The 23878-nt window shown below is 38.3% G+C and overlaps 1 protein-coding gene across 1 annotated transcript; it reads left to right on the top strand.

Moving 5' to 3' along the window:
* Window positions 1-2483: 2483 nt before the first annotated feature.
* LOC117399890 (transcriptional repressor NF-X1-like) lies at window positions 2484-23771 on the top strand. Its single transcript, XM_033999323.3, has 24 exons — window positions 2484-2734; window positions 3400-4362; window positions 5252-5413; window positions 5735-5812; window positions 7116-7221; window positions 7465-7536; window positions 7733-7872; window positions 8461-8560; window positions 9066-9283; window positions 9650-9747; window positions 9843-9873; window positions 10224-10306; window positions 12609-12717; window positions 12961-13080; window positions 14780-14859; window positions 14969-15199; window positions 15749-15822; window positions 16216-16317; window positions 16405-16446; window positions 19684-19782; window positions 20003-20069; window positions 20496-20641; window positions 20958-21062; window positions 21581-23771. Exons 1-24 carry the CDS (start codon window positions 2713-2715, stop codon window positions 21654-21656), a joined length of 3324 nt encoding a protein of 1107 aa, XP_033855214.3. The 5' UTR covers window positions 2484-2712; the 3' UTR covers window positions 21657-23771.
* The last annotated feature ends 107 nt before the right edge of the window (window positions 23772-23878 follow it).

The following is a 23878-nucleotide window of genomic DNA, read 5'->3' as shown; positions in this document are numbered from 1 at the left end:
AATACAATTAAGAGCAAGATAAATACAATGACTTATATATATATATATATATATATATATATATATATATATATATATATATAGATATAGATATAGATATAGATAGATATATATATATATATATAGATAGATAGATAGATAGATAGATAGATAGATAGATAGATAGACAGATAGATAGATATTTTGACAGTCCACACACCCATCCAATTTTGCTACCTTCAATAAAGAGCATTATCAAAGTATGATATATTTTAGCCATCTATCAATTGGTAGACCTAGAACAATTACTAAAATACTGTATTACATTTTCACAACACGCAGGATTTGGTATATATGGGAACTATATTGATTTATTATTATTATTATTATTATTATTATTATAAAATAATACTTTTGAGCTGTAAGTATATTATACTGAATGTCAGGACAGCTTACTTAAGATGGATGTCTCAAAATGTTTTGCAGTTAAACTAATATAAGACAGAAGTTTTCTCAGCAACAAATGGAACTTGCCAATTCTCTAAAAACAGGGCACTCTGTGGCTGGCACTGGGCACTCCCGATGTGGCAGTGGTGCTGGCAGCGGCAATGCTGGCAGCGACAATGCTGACATAAGCGCGGGGCACTCCGGCAGTGGCGGTGGCGCTGGGCACTCCAGATCTGGTGATGGTGCTGGCAGCAGCAATGCTTACATCAGCATGGGGCACTCTGGTGGCAGTGGCACTGGGCATTCTGGTGGCACCGCTGGGCTGTCTGGCTGTGGCGCTGGGCATTTTGGATGTGGCAATGGATCTGGCAATGGCGATGGTTACATCAGTGCGGGGCACTCTGGACATGGCGGTGGCTCTGGGCACTCCAGACATGGTGGTGGCTCTGGGCACTCTGGACGTGGCGGTGGCGCTAGGCACTCCGGACGTGACGGTGGCTCTGGGCATTCCGGACGTGGCGGTGGCTCTGGGCACTCTGGACGTGGTGGTGGCGCTGGGCACTCAGGACGTGGCGGTGGCTCTGGGCACTCAGGACGTGGCGGTGGCTCTGGGCACTCTGGACGTGGTGGTGGCGCTGGGCACTGTGGACGTGGCGGTGGCGCTGGGCACTCAGGACGTGGCTGTGGCGCTGGGCACTCAGGACGTGGCGGTGGCGCTGGGCACTCAGGACGTGGCGGTCTCTCTGGGCACTCTGGACGTGGCGGTGGCTCTGGGCACTCTGGACGTGGCGGTGGCTCTGGGCACTCTGGACGTGGCGGTGGCGCTGGGCACTCAGGACGTGGCGGTGGCGCTGGCAGCGGCAATACTGACATCAGTGTGGGGCACTCCAGCAGGGATGCAGGGTACGTCAGCAGCGGCAACACCTCACTCTCCAGCACTTGGGCGGGCAGCACCTCCCTCTCCAGGACTCGTGCAGGCAGCATCTCCCTCCAACGCTTGAGACGGTACCAGCTCGCTTATTTGCCTCAGAGAACGGCCAGCCCTCCTCCTCTTTCGCTTTGGGGCAGGCAGTACGTCCTCTTCCTCTTGGAAGGGACAGCTTACCACCTTGTGCCCGAACTCCCCACAGGCAAGGCACCAGCCTTGGTCCTCAAGGCCACTGAGGAGGTCCTCCAGTCTGTCACCCCACTAGGTCTGGAATGGGTCGGGGTTGCAGCAGATGCACTGGTCCATCTCCCGTCTCTTAACTGCTCCTTCTTGAGCTTTTCTGACGCCAATGCAGCGTTCTTACAGGAGGCAAAAAACAAGAGAGATGCTGTTTCTTTCAAAGGCTTGAGCGGGGAGGGAATAAACACAGCACATCAAACACATATAGACCGGGGATTATGTACACAAACACAACTGCACGAATGGCTACATTAAATACATACCTTTTTTACTGTTTCCCCTGTAGAGCAAGCCAGCGGGCGAGGTGGTGTTGCTGAATTATGATATATACAGTACCTTTTTTTACCGTTTCCTCTGTGGGACGGGGAGGCGGGGTTGCTGAATTAAGATATATACATACATGTTTTTAATGTTACCCCTGTAGAGCGAGTGGTAATAATGCATTACAATTGCCGATCTAAATTATCGGAAGTTTCTTGAGTCTCACCGGAAGACAGGCGATCACGTATATATCGGGAGTATCCCGACGAAATCGGGAGACTTGGCAGGTATGCTACACCTTTGTTTGTGCAAATCTTTATATTATAGTTTATTAATTTGCGTTTTATCAATATAAAATTGTATCTGGTAAAGTAGGCAGACGTTTAATAAATAATGAATCAAATCTTATTTTGAGCAAACACTGCAGTTTACATTTTTTGGGGGGGTCAAGTTGTTGACTCTCATCAGTAACCGCATCTTCAAATATATGCTATAAAGTAGGTTTGACAGTGTATACTACTAACTCGCTTAAAGTTATCATTCTTTTAAGTTTACAGTTTTTAAATTGTTTGAAAAACACACCCTCTATCGCCTCCTGTCAGCATTAGCAAGTTTCAATAAAGTTTTGGTTGTTGCAGCTACCATTGGGCATGCGCGAAGTTTTCCGCAGTCACTGAGTAGTGGTAAGGAAGGTAGGAGGCAGTGTAGTGAAATTATATACTATATTTTTATATATATTTGTATATATATGTAAACACGTTTAAAAAATATATACATTGTTATTGTAAAGACAAGGTGGTTCTGGTTATACATACTGGAGGAGGAGTCGCGGAGGACGACAGCAAGACCCAGACTAAATGGCTGAAGCTCAAACCTCAGGTCGGTACACTCAGTCACTGGCACTAGAGTTTTACATTATCAGCACTTCTGAAACAGCGTTTAGTTTCACTATTAAACTGGGGAAAATCAAGTTATGTTCTCTGTTTAAGAAAGATACTGTAGTTTATTTTTTTGACAAACAGATTGATGTCTAGTCCTTAGCGCTGCCTGGTGATGATGTATAGATGTAAAACAAACAAACAAAAAAAAAAAAACACAAAACGGTAATACAGGACATATGTTCACCAGTTTTATACCAATAAAATTGACATTTGGTCACGTTTCATTGTCGCAAACGTTACATCACAAGGATATATAAAATAAATAATTGAATATACAGCTGACTGTAGCCATTTTCAGTGCCGGTTGTTATAGAAAATGTAGTTATGCATATTACTTTTGAGCGCAGGTGATTTCGTTTCATAGGAGATGAAATACAATTTCAGTAGTGACCTTTGCAAGTTGTTATATGTGGAATAAAAATCTCATTCCTGTTGACAGTGATCAAAGAAACAAGAACATGGACTGCAACAGAATATTTCAATCTGAAATATAATGTATTTCGTTTAGGATATTATATGGACCAGTGATTTATTATGTTATTTAGCCCTTTTTACACTGTTACTGTGTTATAATTATATTATATCTAATTAATTAATTGACAGGTGAACTGGAGCTCAATCCAGATGCTGCAGATTTTGTTCCTGGAGAACGACAGAGCCAGTTTCAGTCTAGAAGTCGGCCAAGACCAGATTTCAACAGGAACAGAGGGGGTCGATACGCAGCCCCTCACCAGCAGCGTTATAACAGATCTTATTGCAATGATGAGCCCTTACATGAAAGAGGCTACTACAATCGTCAAACCTACAAGACCTGGGAGGCTCCCTTAGATGGTCGAGATGGCCCTAGTGCTAGAGGAAACCACAGCTTTCAAAACCAGCGGCAAAACAGATCCAGAAACATTAGAACTTTTCCAACAGACCATTCAAGACCGCTTGGTGGCAGCCATTCAGAGTCTTTCACAGAGAAACCTGACAATGATGGGCCTAGCTGGCGGACAGAGGACAAGAGGCAGAACGACTTTAAAAACGGCTTTGGGCCTGAAGACACTAGAGATGCCAGACCTAAAAATCCAAGGAAGTTTACTTATGAGATGAGAAGGGGTCCTGGTGAGAGGGGAAAGCCATCTTTATACAGGGACAATAGAGAAGATTTGATTGAAGGAGACAGGGAAAACTCATTGGAAATGGGTTCTGTGGAAGCTGCTAAAGCAAGATCAAATGAGAGTGCATTGAAGCACTCCCATTATGGCAACAAGAGAGCAGCCCAGGGATCCCAAAGACAACGGCAGCAGAATAAAGATGAACATCAGACAAGGCAGGAACGGAGTAGGAGTACAAAACCTCAAAGTGCCTCATCCCAGGCTGATCGCAAGGTAAATGAGATGGTCACCTCTGGGAAGACTCGGGAGCCTGATAGTAGATCTTCATGGAGAAGTGATGTGGAGAGAGGGCAAGGAAGAAAGATGCCATTACAAGATCATGGACCAAAGAAACATTTGAGTTCAGGCAGAACACCTTTCTGTAAAAAGCAGCTGGATGTTCCCAAGAGCAAAGAAACACATACAGGTATAATTATGGGATTTTTTTCAGAATTGAAAGAAGTTTGTCAGGTGCAGCACCACTGTTGAGTCTGTCATGTATTGTAGATTAACACTGTGGAAGATTGTGTTTGAACCGCAGTCATGCAATAATTAATTATTGAGCGATAATGGTGTGGAATAAATCAAGCTCAATTTAAGGCAATGTCCCCAACTTTAATTTCTATAACAAAATTGAATTGCTTGATGACTGTTTACTACGTTATTCCATGCCCTTCTGAGACACCCTGAAAATAAGAAACATTACTTTTATTGCAGTCCTGTTGGCTTATATTGACTATGATATTGCCAGATGTAGGCACATAAACTTCCTCACTGCTTGAGGTCTTCTTGCCACACTGATGTTATCCTGCTACTTTTTAGCAGGATCTTCTGAATTCAATTTATAGTACAAGCTTTTCTATAGCTCAGGAAAAAAAATTGAAAACTGAAGTGTAAGTAAACGTTTTTAAAGGAGATTTAAGATCAGTAAAAAAAAAAATTAAAAAATGATCCTTTTGATTTTTGGGTATAAGAAGTCTGGTTTTTGGTACTGCCAGAGCGATGGCTCAGGTATTATGCAATACCCTTTCTGAGTAAGGTGCCAACTTCCACTTTCAAAGAGACAGAATAGGGATTTGATAATGGCTGAGTTAACTTAGCAGGGAGGAATTTACATAATCAGCACTTGCTTTGTTGTGATTTTCCTGATACATTAGGAGTCACGGTAGTCACTCCAGCCAAACTAAAAAAAGGATGGAGGCTAATTTCCTTGGCTACCTTTATCTAAGATATTGCCACAGCTACTCCAGTTGCTTTAGCGGCATTCAGATCATTTTTCAGATCATTACCCAGTTTACCATTCTCTCCTCCTGCAGGGTGTCTAATTGAACAACTGACTGAAGAGAAGTATGAATGTATGGTGTGTTGTGAGGTAATTCGTGTGATGGCACCAGTCTGGAGCTGTCAGAGCTGCTACCACGTCTTTCATCTAAACTGTATAAAAAAGTGGGCCAGATCACCAGCATCACAGGCGGAGGGTAAGTATGGGGCAAAATTCGTGGTTGGTGTCTTTTAAAGTTTTCAATCAATGTTAAAGCGATTGGAGTTCTTCCTTAACTTCCAGAAATGTGCTTGCCAGGGTCATACATGGGCATATTAGCATGAGTTGTTTAAAGAATATAGTTAGTTTTATTGCTGGGATACAAGTCAGTTTAGTTATAATTCACTCAAGCAATGCACCAATACAGTGATTGAGAATTCCTATTCCAACAGTTGAGAAAAGAACAGTTACCCATGTATTATATATAATACTGAGAAAAGTTGTGTATACAGCAAAGATGATGTGTTTGAATTTCTAGATGGGAATGAGGGGTGGAGGTGTCCTGCCTGCCAGAATGTATCTGTTCGTGCACCAAACTCTTACACCTGCTTCTGTGGTAAGTGATGCATGCAATACATTTTATTGCAGAAGAAATAATTTAAATTTGTTCGTTATGAGACCATTGCTTTTTAGCATACAGAAATTGATAGTGTGTTTTTATAAATGTTCGGTAGCTACCTGTAATCGGTGTATTTCTTTGTTGTGTCAGGTTTGCCAGCAAAGCGAGTCGGGTCTCTCATGCAAAGAGCGCAAGAGAAAATACTCTCAATATGATTAGAGGTAGCCATCAGACACTTCCAAACATAATATAAATAATATTATAAAACAGACGAAAAGCTGGTGTTAACATATTTAATCTGTTTATTTTAGAATTAATTTGTTTAAATGTTTTGTCATTTGTCAGGGATCTGCAAGATTATAATTAATTGTAGTTGCTGTTAATACGTTCTAATGGAAACGTGACTTATAATTAGGGCTTTTCATTTTCGGTTTAAACCGATAAAACCTGATAACACCTCCGATACAAAAAAATGAAATCGGTGCATAGCCAATAAACAGGAAAAACACTGGAAACGGGTACTCAATTCACGGTGACTTCACCCCTTTCCCTGGAAAAAAATAAATAAAATACAGTAACCTACAAAAAAAAAAAATCTTCCCCAGTGCAGTTAGGCAGTGTTCCTCCTTCCTTTAAACCTTAAATCCACCCCAACTGCTGAGTGACAGCACATTCCTACATTTCTGTTGGAGGTTGTAACATGCTTGCGAGATTTGAAATGAAATTACAATTACTTGAAGCAGTGGGTTGTTCTTGCTCGCGAGGTTAAAAGCCATATTACAGTTCGATAATATTTACACGCTCGTGGAATTTAAAACAGAATTGCAAATTGTGGTGAAATGTAAAACTGTATGTAAGTGCAAGTGTCAATGCCTAAACACACAGAAAACCCAGGAGAATGTGCCCGTGACCATAACAATTTCATTATGGAAGACAGCAAAGGAAAAAAGGTTCAATCGAAATGTACAAGTTCTGTCAAGTTAAAATTGTGACAGAAAACAAAAAAAAAAACGGCTGCAAATTTTGGTAAGTAACCGAAAACAATAATTTCATACGCTATAGAAAAAGCGAAAGCCCCGAAAAAAACATAACTTGAAAATAGCTAAAAATAAGCACTGAAAAATTGAAATTAATAAAAATTGAAAAACAGAAGCCCTGCTTATAATGTACAGTATGCATGATTGAATTGTATTTTCTTGTAATAAAATATCAAGGTAAAACACAGTTTAAATGATTTACAGATATGGTTAGTTTGTTATCTAACGACACTCCACTTGTATATATTATTTTGTACTTGTAGGTAAAGTTAATAATCCTGAATGGAACAGAAATGAGATTCCACACAGCTGTGGAGAGCTGTGTTGCAAAAAGCGTTCTGGTCTGGACTGCAACCATCCCTGTAATATGTAAGTAATCCTCACAACCTCAGAACAAACAATGTGTGATGGAAACACATGATGGAAAACTGCAGAACTTGTGTCCATTTCTATGCACTGATGTGCCACGTTGCTTATGACCTAAGCAGGGGAAGTTGCCAAGCTTCTGAACCCTGTTGTCTGTGTGGCGCAAAGAGGCAATGCGTAGCGACGGTGACTGTAGTATAATGCATGGCATTTTCACACAATTTGAACTGTAGTTTTTTTCCGCAGCTTGTGCCATCCTGGACCATGCCCATCTTGCCCTGCATTTGTAACCAAAGCCTGTGTTTGTGGAAAAATAAGGTAAAAAAAAAAATATGTAGCAAAGTTATTTCGTTCATAAACTGTAAAATGTTACTTGGTGAATAAAATATGAATAATATTAATTTCTTTAAAAGTGTTTCAGTTGTGCAAAACATACTACTTTAACCATAAGGTCTTGGAGTGTCTTGCATAGATTTAGTAATTGTTGTTTTATCCCCGTCTCCCCTCCCCAAAGTCAATCTGTACGTTGTGGACAGGCAACTATGATTCGTTGTACTGATGTGTGCGGCAGCCTGCTAAACTGTGACAAGCATACCTGTGCGCAGGTGTGCCATAGCGGAAAATGCCAACCCTGTCAGCTCCAAGTCAGCCAAGGTAAGCATAAAATATTTGTTATGAAAAGGACAACATAAAAAAAAATAGACAATTTTAAATGTGGAATAAATGGATGTCAACTAAATGTAAATCTGATACTTTTACGTGATACTTTTTTTTTTTACTTTTACTTCACTTTTAATGATACTTTTTTAACGGCAAGTTTATTCCTGGCATCTGTATTCCAAATGTCCATAGCTAATTTGCATAAACAAGGAGTGCTACAGCTTTTGTTGTCTTTATTCCTTGTAAAACAACGCTGCCTGTTGCACTATTTTCCCCTTTTACCTCTGCGATCAGCTGTTTCTATGACATCCGAGTTACGGTAACAGGCAGAGGCTGGGCACGAACCTGTGACCATGCACACTGGAAGTGAGCATCTTAACCACTATACAAAAGTGCCAGGCTCATCTAAAGGTGTGGTTACAGAGCTTTTAGCATTCATAGCAGTTCATCACAGCAGTGCCTGTTAGATATGTATATTTGTGACTGCATTTGTATGTGGTGTTATTCTAAATAGGAAGGGGTAATTTGTTAGCACTAATTGGAGCTTTGTCCTAGTTAATCATTGCTTATTTTTCTCCACAGTTTGCTATTGTGGAATTAGTTCTCGGGAAGTGCCTTGTGGGACAGATAAAGAACATTTTGATGAGTCTGGACATTTTTCCTGTCAAAAACTGTGTGGAAAGTAAGTTTCAATAGCAGCTGGTACAGCCAGTGCTAACATAAGTAATGTAATCAAGCTGTTTCACATGGCTCTAGGTCTCTATAGACGTCCATCTCCAAACTACAGAATGAAGACGCATTTACTATAAAAATTATACCCAAATTGAATTCTGAAGTTGCATGATGCACCTGCATTTAGTTAGTATAACAGTGTTTACAAGACACCCCAGGGTGGCACAAACTGGGGAAAAGCCTTCCTCCCCCAAAAACAAAAAAAACAAACAAATCCTGCCTATCATGCCCTGCTTCTGTAACCAAAGCCTGCGCTTGTGGAAAAAGTAAAGATACAAATAAAGAGAAGTTTCTTTGGATGTAGGTCATGGGTGACATATCTACATTTATACTTTTTATTTATCTATTTTTTAAATATACCAACAAATGTAATGTATTACTTTTATCTTTAGCATGGAAAATGTTTGTAAAATACCCTTTTATTTTTTTTTATTTCTTGTTTGCCTCTCTTCCAGAATGCTTGACTGTGGCAAGCACACTTGTTTGCAAGTATGCCATCCACAGCCATGTCAGTCTTGTCCTCGTCTTCCAAAAGTGGTACGCAGCTGCCCTTGTGGGCAGACTCCCCTCTCCAAACTTTTGGAGCTTGGTTACCCTGAGCGCAAGAGCTGCACAGATACCATTCCATCATGTGGAAAAACCTGTGCCAAGCCGTTACCATGTGGATCAAATGGTGAGTGCTATCGGATTAACATTATTGATATGTATAATACAAACATTTTAAACGTCCCTGTGAGGATCTAACTACACTGCCACATTGTTTTTAACTTCTGAAGATCTTTTTCATGTTTTATAACCCATTCAATCTAATTCGACTTGCCTCTTAGATCATGTTACAGCGGATGCTTTGTTTTTGTTTACATTTGTTCCATTTGTAGTTTGGAAATACATTTGTGTGCAGAACCTCCATATCATCAGTTAATTGAACACTATTGAACTAATATTGTTACATGCAGCATTGTTAAATGGTAGGTATTGATAGTGCTTTGTTAAATACGCATGTTCATCTTTCACCATTGTTCTTTTAAATCTATTTTAGATTCAATTCATTTGTGTGAAAACCTTTGCCATGAAAAGGAATGTGGTCCGTGCTCGCTTACTTCTACCATCAAATGCAGATGTGGCTTCAAAACTAAAGTAAGTGAACAAAACCTAACAATTGATTGGCTCTGAGCAAAAACATCCACACGCATATAATTTTCTTAATATGCATTGCTTATTTTAATTTTTAGGAAGTTCCATGTGCCGTTATCCAAAATGAAGGTACGTTTTTAATTATTATTTTTTGTATTGTTTTGGGAAGATAAACCGCCAGATGTTTTATTGACACAATGAACTAGTGGGCTAGATCCTGAATGAGTATTGCAGATAAACTAGGTCCACTAGTCTCAGTAAGTTGCTTTGGATAAAGGTGTCTGCTAAATAAACAAATAAAAATAATATATATATATACTACCCCTTTCAGACCTCATGGTTTTGTAGAATGCATTTAGTATAGTTTATTTTGCATTTTTAAATGGGTGAGACCGTAAAGCACCTTAATTGTAAGGGGACTTTACATTTTTATAATTTGATCAACATACTAACTGATTGCATTTATTTCCCCTTGCTAGCTGACTTTATGTTCATGTGTGACAAGCGTTGCAATAAAAAACGTTCTTGTGGCCGCCACAAGTGTAATGAACTTTGCTGTGTGGTAAGTAGCATAACATATTTTTTGGGTCATAAATATGTAATGTGATCAAATGTCTTAGCAGTAAAAGCCTTTACACACCGGAGGCAATGCGACAAGCAAATGTGCTGTATGACACACCACACCACGACAAAAATGCGATCGGCAATTTTGTCGCACGGCAGCTAGGGAACTGACCAATGAAGAACAGCTTCCCTTGTGCATTTTCAGTAAACAACGGTGGAAGAAAAGATAATTCTTGTAGTATCAAAATACCCAGAGCTGTACAATAAAGGACACAAAAATTATAAAGACATGGCAGTGAGGGAGAACATCTGGCAGTCCATTTCCAGGGAACTGGATGTAGCTGGTGTTTATGATTCGTTTACCTTTACTGAAATAAGTATTCTGAAAAGCTATTATGTATTCTACATTTTTATCAGCTGTATAACAGGACTATCTGTCGCCACTGGTGTGAAAGGTAGTGTCGCAGTGAAAGGACAAATCGTATCGTGTCCAGTGTGTGGAGACCATAAGTGTTAAATTTCCTGTTTTAACTTGGTGTGCCAAAAAATCACTTTCACAGGCTAGCTTAATTTGTTATTACAAACCTATAACAAAAAGTGTTCCAGTTGAAGAGCTTCGACAATAAAGTAGAACTTGTCATATCCGATTTAATTGCTTCCAGGGGTACATTGGATATGTGAGTGGTTAAACAATAGGTTAACCACTGTTTAAAATAATGAAGTACAGTACTGCACATACACAATACAAATGTTTTTTTTGCACTGTGAGTGTATGTTAACCTGAGTCAAAAAAGTTTAAGAAAACAACAAAAAAAACACATGCACAGACTGTGTTTCAGCTTTTTTTAATGGTACAGTAATTGTATTAACCTGAGACAGACATATGTGGCGTAGCACACAAGACATTTTGCCTCCTGAATCGCTGCCATTGAATCCAGAGTGATTTTCTCCTGGCTGCCGTGTGGTACCGTCGGTGGATTAACCAATCACAGCCAAGTGCTGACAACACGTACTTGCCAGGAAAAATCACGAATGAAACTGCTGTCTACGGAGGTGTCCAAGCACCCTGAAGTGTTTGATCCCTCCCATGTTTCATAAAAGGACAAGCAAGTCAGTATTTTATACATCGCCTCTGATAAGCATCCTTCCTGTAGCCAATTTGATACTGTTATCACGTTTTGCCTTTTTTAATTCTGTAGTTCACTATTGCTAAATAACTGGCTATAAAGGATATATTTTTGAACACTTTAGTAGTAGGCTACTTGCTGTCAGCATCGTATTGTATGTTTCTTTAAGTTGATCACTCATTTCATACACCTGCAAATAGGTGACAGAAAAACGACGTTGAAAAACAGACCAGTGTTTTTATTAGCAGATTATATGGGGGGCATTACAGCTATGGCCAAAAGTTTTGCATCACACCCTATAGTATTGAAATTACATATCGCTTTGTAGTTTTCCAAACATTGAAAAATGTGACATTTCGAAATCTAACATGAAATACTCTACTACTATTGTAGTTTCCGGTAGACTTTGAGATACCATTTTGTAGTTTCTTAGATTGCACGATGTTAAATAAAATATCAATTATGTTCATATAGGTTTTTTTAATTATGTATGCATCCTAATGTTCTACTAGGTGTTGCAAAACTTTTGGCCATATACAGTATGTACATTATATTCAAGAAAATAGCCTACGGTGTGGTACTGACAACTACTCTACTGCGTAGTGTATACTGCTCTTGTGTGTCCAGGTGCAGACTAGCGGTACCGCACAGTGAAAATGCCCAGTGGTGCCACGCCGCACCTGTCTGTCTCAGGCTTTAATCCCTTGTTTTCTTTTATTGAACATGGTTAAACTGGGCAGTTTGTGTTATGTGAGTGGCAACATGTAAGAAGTGAAACTGAATTTCCAAACACTATTTTTTTTTTATCTGCAACTATCTGAGTCTATTCTGTCCTGCTAAGATCTGAATTTACTGTTTTAGACCCATATAATATCTGCATTGATCACTTTCCATCTGTATTGTTCAGTTGGTAGCAGCTTGTGTAAATGACACCTGCCATAGGTCCATCGGTTAATAGAGCGTATCGTATCTTACAGGATATGATATGATCGATTCTACTGTTGTGTTTATCCTTCTCTCCTTTTTAGGAGCATAGCTATAAATCTGCAAGCACTCATTGAATTAAGATTTTTTTTTTCATATATTGTTAAAATGATAATTGAGGAAATAATGTTTTTGGAGAGTTTTTAATCATGTTTTGCATTATGTAACGAGAAAATCTTCTTATCAAAGGACAAAGAGCACAAATGTTCCATGATCTGTGGGTACAAGCTGAACTGTGGACAACATAGGTGTCAAGAGCTTTGTCATCGTGGGAACTGTCACCCGTGTTGGCAAACCAGTAAGAATCCACTATCATCTTCCTCATTGTGAGCAATACAATGTTGCCAGGGGTAATTAGTCACTCGGACAGTGTAGTGGAGAGATTGGAAACTGTGTTCTTCCGAGGTTTAAATAGATTGCAGTTGTAGTTTTCACACAGTGTATCAATTTAAAATATATATATATATATATATATATATATATATATAATCTAATGTGTCTGCCTTTCTATAGTTTCTTGTTTATGTATAATTTCATGTAGGTTTTGATGAACTGACATGTCACTGTGGTGAAACAGTGATCTATCCACCTGTTCCCTGCGGTACAAGACCACCTGAATGTAAAAATCCATGTACCAGGAAGCACGAGTGTGATCATCCAGGTCAGGACTGTGTTTTGATGTATTATGTTTGTGGTAACGTACTTGGAGTTGACCTTGCACATCTTTTAATTTTTCTCTCAATAAAGTTACAGGTGGTGTCCAGTGAACACTGACCTTGTTTTAAGCTCTGGACAGATCTTTTTCACGCTTCCATTTCACCTTTCGATCGAGTATGATATTTCCCTGAGATTATGCTCCTGGTGATGCTCTGTTTGTTCACAAAGCTCGCATTTATAGTTATTAATAATTCCACTTGATGTGTTTTAATATGATTGTTGTTGTAGTGTTCAGTTCCTTTTTGCGTCATTCTCTGATAAAGTGGTATAAAACAAAAAGTCCAAAATTGTCAAATGTAATATACAAACATAGTAAGATATATTTAGAGGTTCTGATTTTTGGTTTTAACCGATTTAAACACAGCTAAAACACCCACGAAACCAAACAAAAATGAAACTGGTGAATATCCAAAAAACACTGGAAATGGTTAGTCACTTCACGTTAACGTGCCCCCTTTCCCCGCGAAAAAAATAAATTAAATACCTACCAAAAAGATCTCGCATTGATTTGTTCTGACTACTTTAAACCCACCCCAACTACTGAGTGGCAGCAAATTCCTACATTTCTATTGGAGGATTGTAACACGCTTGCGAGATTTAAAACGAGATGTTCTTGCTAGCAAGATTTAAAGCTATATTACAGTACGTCAATAGGGAGTATTTACACACTCATGGAATTTAAAACAGAATTGCAAATTGTGGCGAAATGTAAAAATATGCCTAAATGCACAAAACCCCCACAAGAATATGCCCATGACCATAAAGATTTTGTTGAAGACAGCAAAGAAAAGAAGGTACAATTGAAGTGTGCAATTGAATAGAAAAGTACTATTGAGTTACTATACATACTGTGACAGAAAAAAAACAAAAGTAACCTAAAACAATAATTTCATACTTTATATAAAAAGGCCTGAAAAAAAAAGAAAATTAAATAAAACTAAAAATAACTCAAAATAAACACAGAAAAATACAAACTGAAAACAGAAGCCCTAGATGTATTCCAACAGACAGATTTAGAAAAATGCGTTTATTATTATTATTATTATTTGTTTTTTTAGCAGATGCCTTTATCCAAGGTGATGTACAGAGACTAGGGTGTGTGAACGATGCATCAGCTGCAGAGTCACTTACAACATCTCAATCTCACCCAAAAGACAGAGCACAAGGAGGTTAAGTGACTTGCTCAGGGTCACACAGTGAGCTGGGATTTGAACTGGGGACCTCCTGGTTCCAAGCCCTTTTCTTTAACCACTGGGACCACACCGCCTCCTATTGCTACATTCCTCTTTCCATGTGTAGGCACACGTGTGCAATTGTGTTAATTAAGAGGTTAAGATTAAGAAATGGAAGAATGAGCAAAATTGACCTACATAGGATTAAATGCACATGGAGAATGCGGCGATAGACAAGTTCATTTTTGCAAATATAGCCTATGGTAGTTGATTTTAAATATTTATTAAATTATCAAAAAGGAAGCTTATCTTTTGTCAAATCTACACATCCATTATTGGACGCATATTGAAAAAACATGTATTAGTTTTTTTACTGTTTTGGTATATTTGAATGCAAAATGTTGTTAGTTACTTTTTGCTGACATTTGGTCAGGCTTTTTGTTTAAATAAATGTATTGTTTTTATTAATAGTTTTTCACAACTGCCACAGTGAGGAGAAGTGCCCACCTTGTACCTACCTCACTCAGAAGTGGTGTATGGGAAAACATGAAGTAAGTGAAAGACTATGCCAATGTCTAATAAAAATGTATTCATGTTAAATTGACTTTCCCATGTGCCAAGATATAGTAAAACCTTATTTTATTTTTTAAATTTTTACAGCAAAGAAACAATATTCCCTGTCACTTGGCAGATATATCCTGTGGCCTGCCTTGTAATAAACAGCTGCTGTGTGGTATGCACAAGTGTCGAAGGATCTGTCACAGAGGGGATTGTATGACAGAGGAGCAGTGTAAACAACCCTGTTGTGCCATGAAACAGGAATGTGGTCATGCCTGTTCAGCACCCTGCCACCAGGGGTCCCCCTGTCCCAGGGCTCCATGTACAGCAAAGGTGTGTGCGTTTTTTTTTTTAATTGTTTTAATGGTAAAGAAAATCATGGGTTTCTTTTTTTTTTTCCGCTTATGGTTTGGTAAGTTGCACACTACAGAAAAAAAATAACACTTCATGAGCACAGTTCAGTTGGCAGATGTGTTGATTTGCACACACAAACCATTTAGCCATTTTGAATGACTGCTTTTGTTTTATCATGTGTTTTTTTTTTTTTTAATTACTGGTTCTTGATACATTATTGTTAGATTGTGACTTTTCAACTCTATTGGCTCCACCAGAGGGAACCAATAGTTAAAAAAAAAAAACAGGAACCAAAGATCCTGTACATGGTAAAACAGAAGATGTGTGCTTTAGTGCTCATGTCATGTCACATGATCAATCTATTTCTGGGCTATGCCAGATCCATGCAGTGGGATATGTTGCATTAAATAAATACCTTGAGCAAAAACTAGCAGTGAATTTGATCTCTCTGCCACTGCCATAGGTGCATTTCTGTGACCCTTTATTTTACCACAAACATTCATGCCTGGCTAACTGTTTTCTTTTCAGGTAGTGTTACAGTGTGACTGTGGGCGCAAGAAGGAGAGCATGGTTTGCTCTGAGGCTTCAAGCAATTATCAAAGGTTAGCAAAGTTGTACAGTGCTCCTGGTTATAAGACTGGCCTTCATATCACAGAACTGGTTATAAGATGGTGTGGTCTTGGCTCCCATTTGCCCCATAATGCCATTACACTAGCACTTGTGTCTCGTTATAAGGAGTAACACAAATTGCACAGCCTTTTATCTTTTGGTGCTTAGAAAAGAGGAGCACTATCGATTTTAAACAAGCATGAGACACACAGATTTATTAACCAAAATATATTTTTTGTCTTCTATGATGTTAAATGTAACTTGTTTTTAAATTATGTAATAATCTATTGTCATATTCTAGAAGTAAACATCTACTGTTGATATTAATGGTTGCTACTTGTAATTGATATATTTCCTGATAAACCTCTGCTGTCTTCTATATCTAGAATAGCTGCTATAGCCATAGCCAGCCGACTTTCTGATATGCAGCTGGGAGACTCTGTGGAAATCGGTCAACTAATTACAAAGAAGGAAATGAAGCAAGCCAGGTAGCTCAAATGAGCTGTTTTGATTTTGAAAATTATACAAAACCTTTCTGTAGTGTCACATTTAATCGCTCTCATTTTACATTGTAGGTTGCAGTGTGATGAGGAATGTGCTGCACTAGAAAGAAACAGGTAGGTTGAACTAAGTCTCAGTATCTGTAACTGCAGTATTAAACCAAGAGACCATCAAGAGATCATTCACACTTTATAAGTCGGTGGTGGATTCCACCTACCCAGAGGTATTATGTGTTCCCGAACTCATTTTCGACATCGAGAGACTTGCAGTAAGGAGCTTGTAGGAGTTTCTCAACCCGCTGCTACCGACACATTTACTACTGCATATACCTCATAAAACCATTAAAGCTGTCAACTTCAAATTTTTAGTTGTAAAACTGCACTTTAACCTATGACTCATGATAGCTGCAATTTTGGAGTCATATGATGTACACAGATGTATTCTGTGATTCTGTAGGTCGTTAAATTGTGGAGGTTGTTCAAGAAAAACTAACCCTGACTCCACAAAGTCAAAGCCATTCGAGGTACTAGGTAGAGACTCCATATTTGCAGCGTGAAGGTCTCCACACACCGGACGCGATGCAATTTGTCCGGCGATAAAATGGTATTTTTGCTGTGACACTACCTTTCACACCAGTGGTGATTTCATGGCAGATTCCCCCCGCCATAAAAAATATATTAAATAACATTATTAATATGCGTCAAAACAACTATCGTTGTGTCTGTAATGAGACGAAATGAGTTAAAATGCATTCAAATGAGGTTTTTTTAATATATTACAAATAATATACACATGCATACCTACGATTTCATTATCATTATATATACAGTACTGTGCAAAAGTTTTGGGCAGGTGTGAAAAAATGCTGTAAAGTAAGAATGCTTTCAAAAATAGACATGTTAATAGATTCTATTTATCAATTAACTAAATGCAAAGTGAGTGAACAGAAGAAAAATCTAAATCAAATCCATATTTGGTGTGACCACCCTTTGCCTTCAAAACAGCATCAATTCTTCTAGGTACACTTGGACAAAGTCAGGGATTTTGTAGGCATATAGTCAGGTGTATGATTAGGCAATTATACCAAACAGGTGCTAATGATCATCAATTCAATATGTAGGTTGAAACACAATCATTAACTGAAACAGAAACAGCTGTGTAGGAGGAATAAAACTGGGTGAGGAACAGCCAAACTCAGCTAACAAGGTGAGGTTGCTGAAGACAGTTTACTGTCAAAAGTCATACACCATGGCAAGACTGAGCACAGCAACAAGACACAAGGTAGTTATACTGCATCAGCAAGGTCTCTCCCAGGCAGAAATTTCAATGCAGACAGGGGTTTCCAGATGTGCTGTCCAAGCTCTTTTGAAGAAGCACAAAGAAACGGGCAACGTTGAGGACCGTAGATGCAGTGGTCGGCCAAGGAAACTTACTGCAGCAGATGAAAGACACATCATGCTTACTTCCCTTCGCAATCAGAAGATGTCCAGCAGTGCCATCACCTCAGAATTGGCAGAAAACAGTGGGACCCTGGTACACCCATCTACTGTCCGGAGAAGTCTGGTCAGAAGTGGCCTTCATGGAAGACTTGCGGCCAAAAAGCCATACCTCCAACGTGGAAACAAGGCCAAGCGACTCAACTATGCACGAAAACACAGGAACTGGGGTGCAGAAAAAATGGTAGCAGGTGCTCAGGACTGATGAGTCAAAATTTGAAATATTTGGCTGTAGCAGAAGGCAGTTTGTTCGCCGAAGGGCTGGAGAGCGGTACACGAATGAGGGTCTGCAGGCAACAGTGAAGCATGGTGGAGGTTCCTTGCAAGTTTGGGGCTGCATTTCTGCAAATGGAGTTGGGGATTTGGTCAGAATTAATGGTCTCCTCAATGCTGAGAAGTACAGGCAGATACTTATCCATCATGCAATACCATCAGGGAGGCATCTGATTGGTCCCAGATTTATTCTGCAGCATGACAACGACCCCAAACATACAGCGAAAGTCATTGAGAACTATCTTCAGCGTAAAGAAGAACAAGGAGTCCTGGAAGTGATGGTATGGCCCCCACAGAGCCCTGATCTCAACATCATCGAGTCTGTCAGGGATTACATGAAGAGAGAGAAGCAACTGAGGCTGCCTAAATCCACAGAAGAACTGTGGTTAGTTCTCCAAGATGTTTGGGCCAACCTACCTGCCGAGTTCCTTCAAAAACTGTGTCCTAGAAGAATTGATGCTGTTTTGAAGGCAAAGGGTGGTCACACCAAATACTTTACTTTACAGCATTTTTTCACACCTGCCTAAAACTTTTGCACAGTACTGTATATATAAAATATTAAACCATATTTTTATGTTTTATTTTTTTTACTGTAAAGGTTATGTATTTAATCACATGCAGATCAATGTAATGTAAAGCATCCAGAGAAGAGAAGATAACAAAAGCAATACAAGTACTGTATAAACATTACGATTAAATACCAATAAAAAACGCAAAAATATGTTTAAGTTTTTACTCTGATACGATGTGATAGGCACTCTCCTCTGATTGTATCATCAGCTGGAAAAAAATCACACGTATGTTAGTACTGTTATACAGCTAATGAAAATGTAGAATACATAATAGCTTTTCAGAATACTTATTTCAGTAAAGGAAAACAAATCATACACACCAGCTAGATCCAGTTCCCTGGAAATGGACTGCCAGATGTTCTCCCTTATTGCTGTGTCTTTATAAATTTTGTGTCCTTTATTGTACAGCTCTCTGTATTTTGATACTGCAAGAATTATTTTTTCTCCTGCCATTGTTTACTGAAGCCACGCAAGGGAAGCTGTTCCTCATTGGTCAGTTCCCTAGCTGCCGTGTGACAAAATCGCAAACCAATCCTATTTCTTCTGTGTCACCTGTCGCGTCGCAGGCAGTGTGAACGTCTCGTATCAAATACATGTTTTATTTTTTTTGTTGTACTACACATTCGCTTGTCGCATTGCGTCCGGCATATGGAGACATTTATACAAAAAGCCTTCATGCTAAATGTGTAGCTGACCTCTGGCCTAATATGGCTGCCGTATTGAGGTGACTTTTGATGTTACAACTTTGCATAGAGACAGTATACTTTGAGTTATTGTATTCATGTTTGGTACACAGCTGGACTGATTTTCTTACTTAAGTTCCATTACCAGTGTTGTCTAGAAAATATGAACCATTTCCCTGATTCATTGCTTTAAACTGTGGCATGTACAGTTGGTACACAGTTGTATTGCATGTTGTTTCTAACCTATGGATATCTCAATGATACAGTCTTTTTCACATTTCTATTTTACTTCATGTTTAATGATCAAGCTTTTTCTTTTTTCATCTCAGACGGTTGGCTGAGGCTCTAAATATAGACCTTAGTTCTGATCCCTTCAACACCCGCGGCTCGACCTCCAAATTCAGCGACAGTCTGAAGGAAGACGCAAGGTGAGAAGCTACTCCATTTACTTGTATTGCATTTTAGTGTGATTTTTATTTTGTTATATTTATGTAAAATATATATAAAATGTATGTGTATAGCACGAGAGAGAGGCCATGATTGCAGTGAATGTGTTCAAAATGTACGAGATATAAATTAAAACAGACCAAACAGCCGTGCCCTTTTTCACAACATTTATGATCTTGTAATTGTATAATTTGAACGCAGGAAGGAATTAAAGTTTGTAAGTGAAGTGGAAGAAGTGATGAAAAATCTTGTGGAGTTGGCAAATAAGGTAAGTACAGAAATTAAACATTGTAATTTAGTAGAAATTTCATACATATTATATTACATTTGATATTACATTTGAGTACAACTTAAGAAAACATTAGTCATGTGCACCTCTAAAAGACAACCAGCACCCGGGAGGAGAAGAGCCTTTTTAAGGTTGGGAAAACAAGTCATCAGTTGCCTTGCTTTTTCACAGTTCCATCATTTACAAATTTGGTTAACTGAGTAAAGTGAAATAACAAGAGAGCGCTATAGAAATAAAGACTGCATGAAGATAATGCTGAATGAAGGGTGATAAGGTGAACGTTGTGTCCAGGTTGTACTTAGAATGTTGTTTCTCATAGATGAAACATGTCTGGCTTGTCTTGGTGTTTCATTTTTTCAGCATTCAATGTGATATCTTGACCGTATCCATTTAATTTCTTTCCAGGGAAAACAATCAAAACGGAGTCATTGCTTCCCTCCAATGAACAGAGATCACCGCAAGATCATTCATGAGTTAGCTGAGGTCTATGGGATTGAGAGTGAGAGCTATGACAGTGAACCAAAGCGCAATATTATCATTACAGCAGTAAGGTAACAGCTTTTTTTTTTTTTTTTTTTTTTTTTGGGGGGGGGCTATTAACCAGGTAAGTTTGATAAATGGTGCCAGATGTGTGCAATTAAAGTGTGTGTACACAAGCAATAATAAAAGCAAAAGCGTAAACTATAATGGGATTATCTATGTTGGCACAGGGTAGTTACCAGTCAATCAAATGTTTGTACTTTCTGTATGAGAATAATTTATTTATTTTAATCTATTAGCAGTCATGCAGTTTCCTGAAGAGTCCGACTGGTCAGGAGACTGCAAAATATAATGTAAACCTCTACAACAGTACATTTTGTTTTGCAGAGGGAAAACGTCATGCCCGAATACTACTCTGACAACGCTAATAGAACGTGAAACTGCCACAAGACCTCCACCACCCATCGCCCACCACAGGCAGCACATTGCAAAGTAAGCATACCTCGGGTCGGATTACAAACCATTAGATGAAACTCTAAGTTTTATTTTATAAAACATAGAAAAACAAAAGCTTCTAACAATACAAGGTTTAAATCCAAGGTAAAATTATGAATAGTTGTCGAAGCTGAGGTTTGCACATTCAGTCATCCCACCAGACATCTTTACAAATTAAACAGGTCTGGTAGCATAGCGGAAGTCAATCTGTGAGTAGGTGCAGAGTAAATGGAATTGATACAATAACCCAACCTCTGTACCAAACAATAGGGAATAGTGAAAAGCTCCCTTTCTAAAACTAGCAGATTTGCTTTCCAAGTATGCCTTGTTTCAGTGGGTAACTGTTCCACATTTTTATACCCATTCATTATGGTTACAGATCCTCATGTCTTTATATTTAAAACCTGGGTGCTTTTGGGCAAGTGTATGGAAGTTAAGCATTAGTGCTAGACTAATCCAGAAGAACATTTCTGTGTTCCCAATTTTCATGTGTTATTTTTTTCTGTGTTTTTTAGTTCTGGCAATTGCAGCGTCATGCAAAAGGTTGTTAAAGAGGAGCCCGTGATTGACTACTTTGATGTCCAGGATTGAAAACTTGGAAGTTCTTGCGCTAAAGAAAAACGAATATAAAAATGAAGCACACTAGCTTGAGAAAGCTAAGTCACTTATGCTTGTTAAAAAAAAAATATATATATATATATATATACAGAAGATCATAGTTCCACGTTTAAAAATAGTTTTCTTTTACTCAGAAATCCATGACCAAATAGTTAACTATTAGGCCCTGTATGGTTGCAGATGTTCATTCCAGTGTTGAGTGAGATACTAGCTAGGGGCCTGTGTTTTTTTTTTTTTTGTTGTTGTTTTTTCCCCCCTGCTGAGATTCATTTTAATGTCTGGTTTTGAAACATTACTGAATAAACTTTTGGTTTAAGTAGGCTGTGCAAAAACTGATTTGTTAAACTTGTCTGAGGGGAATTGAACACTGGACTGCACAGTAAAATTCAGTCAACGTCCAATAAACACTTCTGTTCCTGAAATAAACTTAAATAAACCCCACTGACTACTGTACAGCGATCTTGAAAGCCTCTGGAACGCAGCCAGATACCAAGCAACTGTATGAAAAGGTTTGTAAGGTATGCGGCACTAAATCAGCCATTTTACCAGGAATTGCCATTGTAATTACGATTGCATACGTATGTGTTTAAAGTTGATGCGTACAAATTAGGTTACATACATTAAGGGTACACTGCATAAGTAAAGTTTATAAGCACATTGGCACGTCAAACTCACGTATGACTTGCTGATTTAATAAAATATCACAGGTATATCCAGGGGAGAGAACAAAAAAAAAAAAGCAAGTTAAGTATTTTCTAAATACAGGTTAGCTTTAAATAATAATAACACAATTGTAAAGCACATTGTTTCTAATGGAGTTTATCTTGAGTAGTAATTTACACTCTAATCGCTGTGTAAAACATTCACTAAATAGGGTTCTTGGTCTTCTGTATGATTATGGTGTTGTGGGATGGGAAACGTCTCTGTTTGAGGGAGTATTGGCACAAGTAAAAATTAATTGACTAAAAGCAGAAGTCTGTATAACCCATACACAGGCGTAGTATTAATTGGGGGGGGGGGGGGAGAAGCAGTAACATTGCTAATTTCAGTGAACATTTATAAACTTTTGCAAGGGAAAATCCAGTCGTGACATTCAGCAGCGCTAAATATCAACTTGTTTTGAAATCTAAACACAATTTTGTACTGTAACATAGATAGTTGTCAGAATTCTTGATTCTATCCAAAGTATAGTTTTATTGACCTGTTTTTTTTTGTATCTCAGACACATGGTGTTGCTTGTGATTGTGTGTCTCTCAGCAATTGATTGGGTTATTCTAATTGCAGCATTTACGATATCACATTATTTTGGTCGATTTTGCATATCTGGACATGTTGAATTTTTGCACTGATAACTCCAACTTGCAATGTTCGTATTCTCTGTCAATACATGTCTAAATCCGGTTAACAAATCCCTTGAAAGTGAATGAAGATGCACAGTAGACCCAAAAAAATATATTTCAATTTTGCAACCATGCACAAAATTACATTTGAAGGAAATATGTTTCTATCAAGACTTGTTGCAGTCATCGGTAACATTCTATTTAAAATAAGCCTATTTCAATCAATCTATGTAGACAACATTCTAATTGATGTAAACATTTGGTTATGGTATCGGTATTTTGAGAGAGAATGGTCTTAAACATGTTTTAGTTGTAGTGATCCTGAAAAGACAGATAAAATAAGTTTATTTGTAGTTGATACAAATCGCGCTTTGTGTCCTTCTTGGGGATCAGAAGATATCAGATCTGCGGTGTAGACTTTGGGCCATCTTCATTATCAATTAACGCTATTTGGTTGAGGAAAACTGAAGGGGTTGTGCCTGAGTGTCTTGTCATCAGACAGAGGTAATATTAGGTTAGTCCAAATCTAACACCAACTAATAACCATCACCCAAGAATAAATATTTTTTTTAAAACCAATAAATAGCCCAACATAGGTGCTATTAAAATATATTGTTAAAGTATTCTACTGGCTTTATCTACTCAGTTGTGTGAGACTATATTTATGATTTCACTCATTTGATGTAAACAAAATAAAATTGATGTGCTGCAATAGTTTTCAAATAAAATGGCTCTGTATTTAACATAATTTTGTCTTGATTTTGTTACGTTCTGCATTTGTACATGCGCCATTAACTTTAATCTGTGTTTAAAAACAATGTTAAAAAAAAGCTTGAAATACGAAAAATGTCAATG

This window comes from Acipenser ruthenus, chromosome 4, assembly GCF_902713425.1.
Source record: "Acipenser ruthenus chromosome 4, fAciRut3.2 maternal haplotype, whole genome shotgun sequence".
Taxonomy (NCBI): Eukaryota; Metazoa; Chordata; class Actinopteri; order Acipenseriformes; family Acipenseridae; genus Acipenser; species Acipenser ruthenus.
Note: the sequence above shows the minus strand (reverse complement) of the source record. Positions and strands in the feature narration are given on the sequence as shown.

Bases quoted from the DNA above. Each gene is read 5' to 3' on its own strand.
- LOC117399890 (XM_033999323.3), top strand. From the start codon at position 2,713: ATGGCTGAAGCTCAAACCTCAG. The intron at 4,363-5,251 runs GTATAATTATGG...CTCCTCCTGCAG, and splicing joins GAGCAAAGAAACACATACAG to GGTGTCTAATTGAACAACTG. The intron at 21,063-21,580 runs GTAAGCATACCT...TGTGTTTTTTAG, and splicing joins CACAGGCAGCACATTGCAAA to TTCTGGCAATTGCAGCGTCA.